The sequence below is a fragment of the Apodemus sylvaticus genome, chromosome 9 (assembly GCF_947179515.1).
Source record: "Apodemus sylvaticus chromosome 9, mApoSyl1.1, whole genome shotgun sequence".
Taxonomy (NCBI): domain Eukaryota; kingdom Metazoa; phylum Chordata; class Mammalia; order Rodentia; family Muridae; genus Apodemus; species Apodemus sylvaticus.
The window spans coordinates 101,631,281-101,647,561 of NC_067480.1; the positions used below are offsets into that span (position 1 = coordinate 101,631,281).

General features: G+C 44.5%; 2 protein-coding genes across 2 annotated transcripts in view; both read left to right on the plus strand.

Moving 5' to 3' along the window:
* Positions 1–1,429: 1,429 nt before the first annotated feature.
* On the plus strand, positions 1,430–2,158 carry LOC127692706 (THO complex subunit 4-like; the record flags this gene model as incomplete). Its single annotated transcript, XM_052193318.1, has 1 exon — positions 1,430–2,158. A coding segment is annotated over exon 1 (729 nt), but the record flags the coding sequence as incomplete, so codon positions are not given.
* A 3,944-nt stretch (positions 2,159–6,102) lies between these two features.
* LOC127692011 (THO complex subunit 4-like) overlaps positions 6,103–16,281 on the plus strand; it is a 189,088-nt gene continuing 178,909 nt past the window's right edge. Inside the window, exon 1 of the mRNA XM_052191893.1 lies at positions 6,103–6,831. Coding sequence (XP_052047853.1) covers positions 6,103–6,831 — 729 coding nt within the window. The remainder of the gene's footprint in view (positions 6,832–16,281) is intronic.

A 16,281-nucleotide genomic window follows, 5' to 3' on the forward strand; every position in this document is an offset into this window, starting at 1 on the left:
TGTGCAGCCATGGGTGAGATGCCCAGCAATAAACACAAGTAGTAGCTGTCTGTCTTTGTGACACCCCTCTAGAGGACAGTCTCTGATTCCCCCTATGTTGCAGTCACAGAATCTTGGGATGTGTGTCCATTTTTTTATTTTTTTTATTTTTTGGCTCTGCTGTTGTTTCTTTCTTTGTTTCTTTGTTTTCTGTTTTTTCGTATCTAATGGGAGGAGTTTAGAGATGGTGTTCTGTTTCTTTAGGTGTCAAAAGCTTTCACCGAAGCACTTGGGAGACAGAGGCAGGCAGATCTCTGAGTTGGACGCCACCTCTGCTCTACAGCGTGTTCCCCCACGATACCTACATAAAAGAAAGCCAACTGATTTAAGAGGTAAGAGGGACTCTGGGAGAAGGCTATGAAAAAATGAAGCTTTCAGTCAGATTAGTGGGTTTCACAGAGAATTAGCCACAGTATTTTCTTTAGGCATCTAGGTTACAGCTCCCAAACATTGCTTTCATTGTTATCCTGTCTCTTTATAGGGGATGATGATTTGTGGTGTGAACAAAAAAAAAATCCCAAGACTTAAACTTAACATTCAACTCTATATTGTACTCGCTTTTAAGTAACGTTGTCATTTTGAAATTGTGTATTTTGGAGGTTTATACTTATCATTCTACTTATGATTGTTTCCATGTTTTTATCTTCTGTAGATAAAATATACAGATAGTGTTGTTGTTGTTGTTGTTGTTGTTTTTTCTCTAGTTTCAGTCGTACTAGGCTGCCCTGGACAGTCTAGAGCTGTCTAGGTGTAGTAGCAGGATGTCATCTAACTTGAAAAGGTCCTCCTGTCTCTGCCTCTTGAGGGCTGGGATCCAAAGCATTGGCCACCACACTGAACCTTTTTTTTTTCCCCTTTAGTTTACTCTATTTTGTTTGTGACAGTGTTCCCCTATGCAAACCTGGACAATGCGGTTATATTTTATTTTCTGTTCAAATTCCTCAAATTCCTTTCTGGTTTGTTTGGTGGTGTGTTGGTACAGGAGTCAGGTAGAGCTCAGAAGACTTGGATGGGTGAATTGTCTCCTCGATAGGTACTGGTTCCCAGAGACTGGCCTCAGCTCATTGGGTTTGCCTGTTCAGATGTTTCCAATGTTGTTTGGAAAGTGTGGTGTTAAGAGTTGTATAGGAAGCACTCTGAGTAGGCCAGAAATGTAATTAAGCACTTCTATCACTTACCAAACAATCAGGAGGAGATACAGCCACCTGTAATGGTTTCAATTGAAACCTTTGTCGATAAAGAGTGTTCCTGTTGAAAATTCTTGTTTTTCCTCATCAAGTTCTCAGGACCTCTTCCCTGTTGCTCAGTGATTTACTATGCTAAAAGCACCAGGGAGAGACTTTGAACATAAGGTTAAACCTTTGTTTTCAAAACAGGTGGGCTCGATCTGATGCCCGAATCCACACTGGCGATGGCCGACAAAGTGGACATGTCTTTGGATGACATCATCAAGCTGAACCGGAGGCAGCAAGGAGGTCCCTGGTGGGGCCGGGGTCGCAGAGGGGCCGGCTACCAGAACTTCCGTGGCTTCAAAGCAGGCGGCGGTGGTGAGCCTAGGAGGAAGCAGCCTGCCATGGCCCTGCGCGGCAGGAACCGGGTGGCACCATACAGCCACCAGAAGCAACGTCGGGACAAGTGGCAACAGGACCTAGTCCACAGGGCCTTCGTGGGTGGAGCCAGCGTGGACAGCGGTGGGAAGCTGCTTGTGTCCAACCTGGACTTTGCAGTGTCCGATGCTGATATACAGGAAGTCTTTGCTTCATCCGGAACCTTGAAGAAAGCCACCGTGCACTATGATCGCTCTGGACAAAGTTTGGGGACAGCAGAGGTGCACTTTGAACGGGAAGCAGATGCCCTGAAGGCTATGCAAGAGTACAATGGTGTGCCTTTGGATGGCCGCCGCATGAAGATCCAGCTCGTCACATCCCAGATCCTTATGCAACCAAGACCTGCACAAAGCATCAACAGAGGAGGCATGACAAGAAACCCTGGCTCGGGAGGTTCGCGTGCCGGAGTCACCAGGAGAGGGACAAGTGGAGGCTACCAGGGACGAGCTAGAGGGGCCAGCAGCAACTCGAAGCAGCAGCTTACTGCAGAGGGGTTGGACGCACAGTTGGATGCTTATATGGAAAGCATGGACACTGACTGAGCAAATCCATGCGAGAAATGGGACCCAGAACCCTCATCTGTGATGCCTAGGGGGAGGGAGGGAGGGAGGGTTGGCAACTGGACTGTGCAGACCATGGGGGATTTGGGTTTTGCTTCTTTGGATTTCTCCTCTTTTCCTTGCCTGTTTTCAAATAAAATCTACAATCTAATGTAATTTCTTTTTGCCTTTTTGTGTGTTTTAGTTTGATTTTTAACTCTGAAACAGACCTCTTTGGCCCTGACTTATCTTGGGGATACATTTTACTTGTTGCTGTTGTGTTGAAGGTAGCATTTTCACCTTTGCCATACTAAAAGGCAAAGGTGTGCTGGGGTGGGGGAACAGGCATTCTAGGGTACTAAAGTAGTAATTCACCTTCACCTTGGAGACTGATTTCTTTGGTGGTTGTTGTAATCATCAAAGTAGAAGGTGGAATAAGATTGCATTCTCTGGGCCTGTGGGGGGAAGAGCGTGCCTCAGTGGACCCATGCAGAGGCAACCCTACACCCAGAGGGACCACCCACAGGATGGTATAGCATGGAAGAGAGTTTCTTTGGGGCATGGGGAAGGGAGTTGATGGGGAGAGTTAAGAGGCAGAGAGGAGGAGAGAAGTAGAAGCTGGCCAGGACCGTATGTGGAGGGAGTGGGGACCGGAAAGGAAAATGGAAGAGCCAAAGAGGGCAAGAGAATGAGAGGATGAGAGAGAGAGGGAGAAGAGGGGCAAGCAGCCCCTTTGATATGGGTCAGAGCTACCTGGCCATGGCCAGGTAAGCGTGGGGTGGAGCTGAGAAAGGCCACAAACAGTCGTGATAGAATAATCTTTACACAGTTTGGGTCTCTGTGGGTCTGGGCTCAAGAGTGAAGGCCAAAGCTCATGGTATTTGCCTCTTAAAAACATTCACAAGTATGGCCTACAAATATTGTTGTCACCCAAGAGAGTGGAATTAAAGCTGGCCTCAAAGCCACTTCCATGGTATATTATATTCCAGGGCTTCAATAGAGCTAGGTTTCTCAATCTTGCCTGGGAGTCAGCAAATATTCTACATCTCAGGGTCTTAGAGTGATATCTGGGGACCATGTAGTTTACTAGCAAGGAATAGATAGTGTCATTGCTCATTGGGAGTAAACTAGAATTTGGGGTTTTCATATACAAGGGCAGACCAGTTCAATCCCCTTGAATGTTTACAGACTAAACCATTCAGGAAATGGTGGCAGGCACAAATCTGCTTAACCATTGGCCAGCCTGTGACTGCAACTCGAATGGCAAACAGTTCATTTGACTCGGGTCTTTTAAGAGGTCATTGCGATGGGTGTTGAAAGCAGAAAGCAAAACAAAACAAAAAAAAAACAGAACAACAACAACAACAATGACAACCACAACAACCATGCTAGCAAAGCATCTCAAGAAGAGGTCTGGTCTAATTTCAAAAAGCTGATAGGTGTGGTGCTGAATGTGCCGTGAGGTGATCATGATTAGGTCACTTTTTGGTTTCCTTGTTTGTTTGTCTTTGTTGTTTATTTGGTTTTGGTTTGTGTTTGTTTTCTGTTTTGTTCTTTGTTTTGTTTAATCCCAGCATTAAATGGGATTAAAGGTGTGTGCCACCACTGCTGGGCAATTAGATCACTTCTGATCCACATCTCCAGGCAGGCAGACACACACCTTTAATCCCAATCTTGCCTTGAGGACATCCAATCAGGAGAGATTCTAATCTAATCCAAACTGGGCCACACCTCCTTCTCAAAGCCTATATAAAGACAGGGAAGAAGGAGCTTTTCCTCTTTGCCTGCTTGCTCTCACCTTGCTAGCAAGTCCATTCCTTCACCGGGATCCCAGCATCTCTACTGAAGACCAGTTGAGACCTCCAGCCTTGTGGACTGAGTGGATTCTGGAACTCTGAACTTTCCATCATCATAGCAAACCACTGGATTAGTGGGACCACACCTTGTAAGTCATTCAACTCAATCCCCTTTCTGTATGTATGTAGAGATTCATTCTGTAAGTTGTGCTTCTCTAGAGAGAACCCTGACTACCATAGTGATGATGCTTTTCATTTCAAAGATTTAGAAGAAAGATACTTGTCTCAAAACTATTTCTCTGAGCTGGGCATAGTGGCCCATGGGTTGATGTCTCACTACTCTGTAGAGGGAGTTAAGCAAATCTAGGATTCTGAGGCCAGCCTGGGCCATAGATCAACTACTAGGCTACAGAGTCTGACTAGGTCTTAAAGGGAACCCAAACAAACAAACCAATGTTCTCTCTCTGCACCATTAAAGACACTGAGATGAATCTGAGAATGGGACCCAGTGAGTTGCATTCCAATGGAATCGATGGCAGAGCCCAGTGTCTAGAACACTAAGCCCCCCGTATCTCCAAGCCTTCCTTCTTTTAGTATACACTCCATACATTTTATTCTCCTTCTTAAGATCCTTCCAGGAGGGTTCCAAGAGGGTCTCCATGGCCGAGTACTTGCGTGCAGTACCCATGTGTGCAGCCATGGGTGAGATGCCCAGCAATAAACACAAGTAGTAGCTGTCTGTCTTTGTGACACCCCTCTAGAGGACAGTCTCTGATTCCCCCTATGTTGCAGTCACAGAATCTTGGGATGTGTGTCCATTTTTTTATTTTTTTTATTTTTTGGCTCTGCTGTTGTTTCTTTCTTTGTTTCTTTGTTTTCTGTTTTTTCCTATCTAATGGGAGGAGTTTAGAGATGGTGTTCTGTTTCTTTAGGTGTCAAAAGCTTTCACCGAAGCACTTGGGAGACAGAGGCAGGCAGATCTCTGAGTTGGACGCCACCTCTGCTCTACAGCGTGTTCCCCCACGATACCTACATAAAAGAAAGCCAACTGATTTAAGAGGTAAGAGGGACTCTGGGAGAAGGCTATGAAAAAATGAAGCTTTCAGTCAGATTAGTGGGTTTCACAGAGAATTAGCCACAGTATTTTCTTTAGGCATCTAGGTTACAGCTCCCAAACATTGCTTTCATTGTTATCCTGTCTCTTTATAGGGGATGATGATTTGTGGTGTGAACAAAAAAAAAATCCCAAGACTTAAACTTAACATTCAACTCTATATTGTACTCGCTTTTAAGTAACGTTGTCATTTTGAAATTGTGTATTTTGGAGGTTTATACTTATCATTCTACTTATGATTGTTTCCATGTTTTTATCTTCTGTAGATAAAATATACAGATAGTGTTGTTGTTGTTGTTGTTGTTGTTGTTTTTTCTCTAGTTTCAGTCGTACTAGGCTGCCCTGGACAGTCTAGAGCTGTCTAGGTGTAGTAGCAGGATGTCATCTAACTTGAAAAGGTCCTCCTGTCTCTGCCTCTTGAGGGCTGGGATCCAAAGCATTGGCCACCACACTGAACCTTTTTTTTTTCCCCTTTAGTTTACTCTATTTTGTTTGTGACAGTGTTCCCCTATGCAAACCTGGACAATGCGGTTATATTTTATTTTCTGTTCAAATTCCTCAAATTCCTTTCTGGTTTGTTTGGTGGTGTGTTGGTACAGGAGTCAGGTAGAGCTCAGAAGACTTGGATGGGTGAATTGTCTCCTCGATAGGTACTGGTTCCCAGAGACTGGCCTCAGCTCATTGGGTTTGCCTGTTCAGATGTTTCCAATGTTGTTTGGAAAGTGTGGTGTTAAGAGTTGTATAGGAAGCACTCTGAGTAGGCCAGAAATGTAATTAAGCACTTCTATCACTTACCAAACAATCAGGAGGAGATACAGCCACCTGTAATGGTTTCAATTGAAACCTTTGTCGATAAAGAGTGTTCCTGTTGAAAATTCTTGTTTTTCCTCATCAAGTTCTCAGGACCTCTTCCCTGTTGCTCAGTGATTTACTATGCTAAAAGCACCAGGGAGAGACTTTGAACATAAGGTTAAACCTTTGTTTTCAAAACAGGTGGGCTCGATCTGATGCCCGAATCCACACTGGCGATGGCCGACAAAGTGGACATGTCTTTGGATGACATCATCAAGCTGAACCGGAGGCAGCAAGGAGGTCCCTGGTGGGGCCGGGGTCGCAGAGGGGCCGGCTACCAGAACTTCCGTGGCTTCAAAGCAGGCGGCGGTGGTGAGCCTAGGAGGAAGCAGCCTGCCATGGCCCTGCGCGGCAGGAACCGGGTGGCACCATACAGCCACCAGAAGCAACGTCGGGACAAGTGGCAGCAGGACCTAGTCCACAGGGCCTTCGTGGGTGGAGCCAGCGTGGACAGCGGTGGGAAGCTGCTTGTGTCCAACCTGGACTTTGCAGTGTCCGATGCTGATATACAGGAAGTCTTTGCTTCATCAGGAACCTTGAAGAAAGCCACCGTGCACTATGATCGCTCTGGACAAAGTTTGGGGACAGCAGAGGTGCACTTTGAACGGGAAGCAGATGCCCTGAAGGCTATGCAAGAGTACAATGGTGTGCCTTTGGATGGCCGCCGCATGAAGATCCAGCTCGTCACATCCCAGATCCTTATGCAACCAAGACCTGCACAAAGCATCAACAGAGGAGGCATGACAAGAAACCCTGGCTCGGGAGGTTCGCGTGCCGGAGTCACCAGGAGAGGGACAAGTGGAGGCTACCAGGGACGAGCTAGAGGGGCCAGCAGCAACTCGAAGCAGCAGCTTACTGCAGAGGGGTTGGACGCACAGTTGGATGCTTATATGGAAAGCATGGACACTGACTGAGCAAATCCATGCGAGAAATGGGACCCAGAAGCCTCATCTGTGATGCCTAGGGGGAGGGAGGGAGGGAGGGTTGGCAACTGGACTGTGCAGACCATGGGGGATTTGGGTTTTGCTTCTTTGGATTTCTCCTCTTTTCCTTGCCTGTTTTCAAATAAAATCTACAATCTAATGTAATTTCTTTTTGCCTTTTTGTGTGTTTTAGTTTGATTTTTAACTCTGAAACAGACCTCTTTGGCCCTGACTTATCTTGGGGATACATTTTACTTGTTGCTGTTGTGTTGAAGGTAGCATTTTCACCTTTGCCATACTAAAAGGCAAAGGTGTGCTGGGGTGGGGGAACAGGCATTCTAGGGTACTAAAGTAGTAATTCACCTTCACCTTGGAGACTGATTTCTTTGGTGGTTGTTGTAATCATCAAAGTAGAAGGTGGAATAAGATTGCGTTCTCTGGGCCTGTGGGGGGAAGAGCGTGCCTCAGTGGACCCATGCAGAGGCAACCCTACACCCAGAGGGACCACCCACAGGATGGTATAGCATGGAAGAGAGTTTCTTTGGGGCATGGGGAAGGGAGTTGATGGGGAGAGTTAAGAGGCAGAGAGGAGGAGAGAAGTAGAAGCTGGCCAGGACCGTATGTGGAGGGAGTGGGGACCGGAAAGGAAAATGGAAGAGCCAAAGAGGGCAAGAGAATGAGAGGATGAGAGAGAGAGGGAGAAGAGGGGCAAGCAGCCCCTTTGATATGGGTCAGAGCTACCTGGCCATGGCCAGGTAAGCGTGGGGTGGAGCTGAGAAAGGCCACAAACAGTCGTGATAGAATAATCTTTACACAGTTTGGGTCTCTGTGGGTCTGGGCTCAAGAGTGAAGGCCAAAGCTCATGGTATTTGCCTCTTAAAAACATTCACAAGTATGGCCTACAAATATTGTTGTCACCCAAGAGAGTGGAATTAAAGCTGGCCTCAAAGCCACTTCCATGGTATATTATATTCCAGGGCTTCAATAGAGCTAGGTTTCTCAATCTTGCCTGGGAGTCAGCAAATATTCTACATCTCAGGGTCTTAGAGTGATATCTGGGGACCATGTAGTTTACTAGCAAGGAATAGATAGTGTCATTGCTCATTGGGAGTAAACTAGAATTTGGGGTTTTCATATACAAGGGCAGACCAGTTCAATCCCCTTGAATGTTTACAGACTAAACCATTCAGGAAATGGTGGCAGGCACAAATCTGCTTAACCATTGGCCAGCCTGTGACTGCAACTCGAATGGCAAACAGTTCATTTGACTCGGGTCTTTTAAGAGGTCATTGCGATGGGTGTTGAAAGCAGAAAGCAAAACAAAACAAAAAAAAAACAGAACAACAACAACAACAATGACAACCACAACAACCATGCTAGCAAAGCATCTCAAGAAGAGGTCTGGTCTAATTTCAAAAAGCTGATAGGTGTGGTGCTGAATGTGCCGTGAGGTGATCATGATTAGGTCACTTTTTGGTTTCCTTGTTTGTTTGTCTTTGTTGTTTATTTGGTTTTGGTTTGTGTTTGTTTTCTGTTTTGTTCTTTGTTTTGTTTAATCCCAGCATTAAATGGGATTAAAGGTGTGTGCCACCACTGCTGGGCAATTAGATCACTTCTGATCCACATCTCCAGGCAGGCAGACACACACCTTTAATCCCAATCTTGCCTTGAGGACATCCAATCAGGAGAGATTCTAATCTAATCCAAACTGGGCCACACCTCCTTCTCAAAGCCTATATAAAGACAGGGAAGAAGGAGCTTTTCCTCTTTGCCTGCTTGCTCTCACCTTGCTAGCAAGTCCATTCCTTCACCGGGATCCCAGCATCTCTACTGAAGACCAGTTGAGACCTCCAGCCTTGTGGACTGAGTGGATTCTGGAACTCTGAACTTTCCATCATCATAGCAAACCACTGGATTAGTGGGACCACACCTTGTAAGTCATTCAACTCAATCCCCTTTCTGTATGTATGTAGAGATTCATTCTGTAAGTTGTGCTTCTCTAGAGAGAACCCTGACTACCATAGTGATGATGCTTTTCATTTCAAAGATTTAGAAGAAAGATACTTGTCTCAAAACTATTTCTCTGAGCTGGGCATAGTGGCCCATGGGTTGATGTCTCACTACTCTGTAGAGGGAGTTAAGCAAATCTAGGATTCTGAGGCCAGCCTGGGCCATAGATCAACTACTAGGCTACAGAGTCTGACTAGGTCTTAAAGGGAACCCAAACAAACAAACCAATGTTCTCTCTCTGCACCATTAAAGACACTGAGATGAATCTGAGAATGGGACCCAGTGAGTTGCATTCCAATGGAATCGATGGCAGAGCCCAGTGTCTAGAACACTAAGCCCCCCGTATCTCCAAGCCTTCCTTCTTTTAGTATACACTCCATACATTTTATTCTCCTTCTTAAGATCCTTCCAGGAGGGTTCCAAGAGGGTCTCCATGGCCGAGTACTTGCGTGCAGTACCCATGTGTGCAGCCATGGGTGAGATGCCCAGCAATAAACACAAGTAGTAGCTGTCTGTCTTTGTGACACCCCTCTAGAGGACAGTCTCTGATTCCCCCTATGTTGCAGTCACAGAATCTTGGGATGTGTGTCCATTTTTTTATTTTTTTTTATTTTTTGGCTCTGCTGTTGTTTCTTTCTTTGTTTCTTTGTTTTCTGTTTTTTCCTATCTAATGGGAGGAGTTTAGAGATGGTGTTCTGTTTCTTTAGGTGTCAAAAGCTTTCACCGAAGCACTTGGGAGACAGAGGCAGGCAGATCTCTGAGTTGGACGCCACCTCTGCTCTACAGCGTGTTCCCCCACGATACCTACATAAAAGAAAGCCAACTGATTTAAGAGGTAAGAGGGACTCTGGGAGAAGGCTATGAAAAAATGAAGCTTTCAGTCAGATTAGTGGGTTTCACAGAGAATTAGCCACAGTATTTTCTTTAGGCATCTAGGTTACAGCTCCCAAACATTGCTTTCATTGTTATCCTGTCTCTTTATAGGGGATGATGATTTGTGGTGTGAACAAAAAAAAAATCCCAAGACTTAAACTTAACATTCAACTCTATATTGTACTCGCTTTTAAGTAACGTTGTCATTTTGAAATTGTGTATTTTGGAGGTTTATACTTATCATTCTACTTATGATTGTTTCCATGTTTTTATCTTCTGTAGATAAAATATACAGATAGTGTTGTTGTTGTTGTTGTTGTTGTTGTTTTTTCTCTAGTTTCAGTCGTACTAGGCTGCCCTGGACAGTCTAGAGCTGTCTAGGTGTAGTAGCAGGATGTCATCTAACTTGAAAAGGTCCTCCTGTCTCTGCCTCTTGAGGGCTGGGATCCAAAGCATTGGCCACCACACTGAACCTTTTTTTTTTCCCCTTTAGTTTACTCTATTTTGTTTGTGACAGTGTTCCCCTATGCAAACCTGGACAATGCGGTTATATTTTATTTTCTGTTCAAATTCCTCAAATTCCTTTCTGGTTTGTTTGGTGGTGTGTTGGTACAGGAGTCAGGTAGAGCTCAGAAGACTTGGATGGGTGAATTGTCTCCTCGATAGGTACTGGTTCCCAGAGACTGGCCTCAGCTCATTGGGTTTGCCTGTTCAGATGTTTCCAATGTTGTTTGGAAAGTGTGGTGTTAAGAGTTGTATAGGAAGCACTCTGAGTAGGCCAGAAATGTAATTAAGCACTTCTATCACTTACCAAACAATCAGGAGGAGATACAGCCACCTGTAATGGTTTCAATTGAAACCTTTGTCGATAAAGAGTGTTCCTGTTGAAAATTCTTGTTTTTCCTCATCAAGTTCTCAGGACCTCTTCCCTGTTGCTCAGTGATTTACTATGCTAAAAGCACCAGGGAGAGACTTTGAACATAAGGTTAAACCTTTGTTTTCAAAACAGGTGGGCTCGATCTGATGCCCGAATCCACACTGGCGATGGCCAACAAAGTGGACATGTCTTTGGATGACATCATCAAGCTGAACCGGAGGCAGCAAGGAGGTCCCTGGTGGGGCCGGGGTCGCAGAGGGGCCGGCTACCAGAACTTCCGTGGCTTCAAAGCAGGCGGCGGTGGTGAGCCTAGGAGGAAGCAGCCTGCCATGGCCCTGCGCGGCAGGAACTGGGTGGCACCATACAGCCACCAGAAGCAACGTCGGGACAAGTGGCAGCAGGACCTAGTCCACAGGGCCTTCGTGGGTGGAGCCAGCGTGGACAGCGGTGGGAAGCTGCTTGTGTCCAACCTGGACTTTGCAGTGTCCGATGCTGATATACAGGAAGTCTTTGCTTCATCCGGAACCTTGAAGAAAGCCACCGTGCACTATGATCGCTCTGGACAAAGTTTGGGGACAGCAGAGGTGCACTTTGAACGGGAAGCAGATGCCCTGAAGGCTATGCAAGAGTACAATGGTGTGCCTTTGGATGGCCGCCGCATGAAGATCCAGCTCGTCACATCCCAGATCCTTATGCAACCAAGACCTGCACAAAGCATCAACAGAGGAGGCATGACAAGAAACCCTGGCTCGGGAGGTTCGCATGCCGGAGTCACCAGGAGAGGGACAAGTGGAGGCTACCAGGGACGATCTAGAGGGGCCAGCAGCAACTCGAAGCAGCAGCTTACTGCAGAGGGGTTGGACGCACAGTTGGATGCTTATATGGAAAGCATGGACACTGACTGAGCAAATCCATGCGAGAAATGGGACCCAGAAGCCTCATCTGTGATGCCTAGGGGCAGGGAGGGAGGGAGGGAGGGTTGGCATCTGGACTGTGCAAACCAGTGTGGATTTGTGTTTTGCTCCTTTGGATTTCTCCTCTTTTCCTTGCCTGTTTTCAAATAAAACCTACAGTCTAATGTTATTTGTTTTTTTTTTTTTCTGTGTTGGTTAGTTTGATTTTTATTTCTGAAACAGACCTCTTTGGCCCTAGTTATTTGGGGGAATACATTTTACTTGTTGCTGTTGTGTTGAAGGTAACATTTTCACCTTTGCCATAGTAAAAGAGAAAGGTGTGTGATGGGGCGGGAGAACAGGCATTCTAAGGTACTAAAGTAGTAATTCACCTTGGAGACTGACTTTTTGGGGGGTTGTTGTAATTATCAAAGTAGAAGGTGGCATCACATTATGTTCTCGGGGCCTGTGTGGGGAAGGGCGGGCCTCAGTGGACCCATGCAGAGGCAACCCTTCACCCCAAGGGACCACACACAGGATGCTATAGAATGGAAGAGAGTTTCTTTGGGGCATGGGGAGGGGAGTTGAGGGCGAGAGTTAAGAGGCAGAGAGGAGGAGAGAAGTAGAAGCTGGCCATGACCATATGTGGAGAGAGGGGGAAACGGAAAGGAACATAGAAGAGCCCAAGAGGGCAAGAGAATGAGAGCATGAGAGACAGAGAGAGAGAGAGAGAGAGAGAGAGACAGAGACAGAGACAGAAGAGGGGCAAACAGCCACTTTGATATGGGTCAGAGCTACCTGGCTATTGCCAGGTAAGCTTGGGGTGGAGCTGAGAAAGACCCTGAACAGTGGTGATAGAATAATGTTTACACAGTTTGGGCCTCTTTGGGTCTGGGCTCAAGAGTGAAGGCCAAAGGTCATGGTATTTGCCTCTTAAAAACATTCACAGGTATGGCCTGCATATATTGTTGTCACCCAAGAGAGTGGAATTAAAATTGGCCTCGAATCCACTTACATGGTCTAACTATTCCAGTGGTTCAGTAGAGCTAGGTTTCTCAATCTTCTCTGGGAGTCAGCAAGTATTCTCCATCTCAGGGTCTCAGAGTGATGTCTGCAGACCATGTAGTTTACTAGCAAGGAACAGATAGTGTCTTTGCTCATTGGGAGTGGAGGAAACTAGAATTTGTGGTTTTCATATACAAGGGCAGAGGAGTTAAATCCTGTTGAAAGTTTAGAGACTAAATCATTCAGGAAATGGGGGCAGGCACAAATCTGCTTAACCATTGGCCAGCCTGTGACTGCAACTGTAATGGGAAACAGTTCATTTGACTCGGTTCTTTTAAGAGGTAATTGAGATGGGTGTTGAAAGCACAAAACAAAACAAAACAAAAAACAACATAACAACAACAAAACAACAACAACAACAACAACAACAAACGATCCTGGCAGAGCATGTCAAGTAGAGGTCTGCTCTAATTTCAAAAAGCTGATAGGTGTGGTGCTTAATGTGACATGAGGAGACCATGAGTAGATCACTTCTGATCCAGATCTCCAGGCAGGCAGACACACAGCTTTCATCTGAATCTTGCCTTGAGAACATTCAGTCAGGATCAATTGGGATTCTAATCTAATCTAAACTGGGCCACACCTTCTTCTCAAAGCCTATATAAAGACCTGGAAGAAGGAGCTTTGCCTCTTTGCCTGCTAGCTCTCACCTTGCTAGCAAGTCCATTTCTTCACTGGGATCCCGGCATCTCTACTGAAGACCAGTAGAGACCTCCAGCATTGTGGACTGAGTGGATTCTGGAATTCTGAACTTTCCATTCATCATTGCAAACCACTGGATTAGTTGGACCACAACTTGTAAGTCACTCAACTCAATCCCCTTTCTGTATGTATGTAGAGATTCATTCTGTAAGTTGTGTTCTCTAGAGAACCCTGACTACCATAGTGATGATGTTTTTCATTTCAAAGATTTAGAAGAAAGATACTTGTCTCAAAACTACTTCTCTGATCTGGGCATAGTGGTCCATGGGTTTTTGTCTCACTACTCTGTAGAGGGAGTTAAGCAAATCTATGATTCTGAGGCCAGCCTTGGCCAAGTATCAAGTGCTAGGCTACAGAGTCTGACTAGATCTTAAAGGATAGCCAAACAAACAAACCAATGTTCTCTGTCTACACCATTAAAAACACTGAGATGAATCTGAGAATGGGACCCAATGAGTTGCATTCCAATGGAATTGATGGCTGAGCCCAATGTCTTGTACACTAAGCCTCCTCCACCCCCCCACCCCCATATCTCAAAGCCTTCCTTCTTTTAGTATGATATCCGTACTTTTTATTTTCCTTCTTAAGATCCTTCCAGGAGGGTTCCAAGAGGGTCTCACTGGCACAGTACTTGCATGGCACCTGTGCAGCCATGGGTGAGATGCCCAGCAATGAACACAATTAGTGGCTGTCTGTCTTTGTGACACCCCTCTAGAGGACATTCTCTCATTCCCTCTATGTTGCAGTCACAGAATCTTGTAATGTGTGTCTATTTTCTTTTGGCTGTGTTTTTGTTTCCTTCTTTGTTTCTTTGTTTTCTGTTTTTCCTATCTTATGGGAGGAGTTTAGAGATGGTGTTCTGTTTCATCAGGTGTCAAAAGCTTTCAGCGAAGCACTTGGGAGACAGAGGAAGGCAGATCTCTGAGTTGGATGCCATCTCTTCTCTTCAGAGTGTTCCCCCAAGATACCTAGATAAAAGAAATCTAACTGATTTAAGAGGTAAGAGGAAGTCTGGGAGAAGTCTATGAAATAAATAAAGCTTCTGATTTGGTGTTGGGGAGGGGAGTTAAGGGGGAGAGTTAAGAGGCAGAGAAAGGCAGAGAGAAGGAGAGAAGTAGAAGGTTGCCATGACCATATGTGTAGAGACGTGGGGGGGGGGGGAGAGGGGAATGGAAGAGCCCAAGAGGGCAAGAGAATGAGGGGATGAGAGAGAGGAAGAGGGGCAAGCAGCCCTTTTGATATGGGTCAGAGCTACCTTGCTATTACCAGGTAAGTGTGGGGTGGAGCTGATAAAGACCCCTAACAGTGGTGATAGAATAATGTTTACACTGTTTGGGTCTCTGTGGGTCTGGGCTCAAGAGTGAAGGCCAAAAGTCATTCTAATTGCCTCTGCAAAACATTACAAAGGCAACAGCATGCCCACATACTCTAGGAGTCTGAACAATACTCTACTCAATGATACCTTGGCCAAAGAAGTAATAAAGAAAAAATTAAAGACTTTTTAGTATGTATTAAAATTGTAGTCACAACATACCCAAATCTATGGGACACAATGAAAGCAGTGCTAAGAGGAAAACTCATAGCCCTTTGTGCCTCCAAAAAGAAACTAGAGAGAACATACACTAGCAGCTTAATGACACACCTGAAAGCCCTAGAACAAAAAGAAACTAATTCAGGCAGGAGGAGCAGAAGACAGGATATTATCAAACTCAGGGCTGAAATCAATCAAGTAGAAACAAAGAGAACCATACAAAGAATCAACAACACCAGGAGCTGGTTCTTCAAGAAAATCAACAAAATAGATAAACCCTTAGCTAGACTAACCAAAGGGCACATACACAGTATCCAAATTAACAAAATTAGAAATGAAAAGGGAGGAGTGGGGACCCAGAAAAGGGGAAATCATTTGCAATGTAAATAAAAATAAATAAATAAATAAATAAATAAAACATAAAAAATAAAAACAAAAAAAAACAAAAACAAAACAAACAAACAAAAAAAAAAAGAAATGAAAAGGGAGATATAGCAACAGAAACTGAGGAAATTAAGAAAATCATCAGATCTTAATACCAAAGCCTATACTCATCACAATTGGAGAATCTGGAGGAAATGGAATATTTCCTGGATAGATACCAAATACCAAAATTAAACTAGGATCAAATAGATCATCTAAACAATCCCATAACCCCTAAAGAAATAGAAGGGATCATAGAAAAAGCGTAAAAAGCACAGGACCAGATGGTTTTAATACAGAATTCTATCAGACCCTCAAATACTAACACCTAACACCAATACTCTTCAAATTATTCCACAAAATAGAAACAGAAGGAACACTACCCAGTTTATTCTACAAAGCCACAATTACACTGATACCAAAACCACACAAAGATCCAACAAAGAAAGAGAACTTCAGAGCAATTTCCCTTATGAATATCGATGAAAAAATACTTAATAAAATTCTTGCCAACCGAATCCAAGAACACATCAAAATTATCATCCACCATGATAGGCTTCATGCAAGGGATGCAGGAATAGTTCAGTATAAGGAAATTCATCAATGCTATCCACTACATAAACAAACTCAAAGAAAAAAACCATATGATCATTTAATTAGATGCTGAAAAAGCATTTGACAAAATTCAGCATCCTTTCATGATAAAAGTCTTGGAAAGACCAGGAATTCAAGTCCCATACCTAAACATAGTAAAAGCAATATAGAGCAAACTGGTAGCCAACATCAAACTAAATGGAGAGAAACTTGAAGCAAACCCACTAAAATCAGGGACTAGACAAGGCTACCCCCTCTCTCCATATCTTTTCAATATAATACTTGAAGTTCTAGCTAGAGCAATCAGACAACAATAGGACAAAAAACAAATCTTAAAGGTAGGAAAAATTTATTGTTCCTTGGATTAGAGATTTCAGCCTGTGGCTGGCTAGATCAATTATGTTTTGATCCTGTGTTGGCCCAAAATAATAGCATAGGGAACA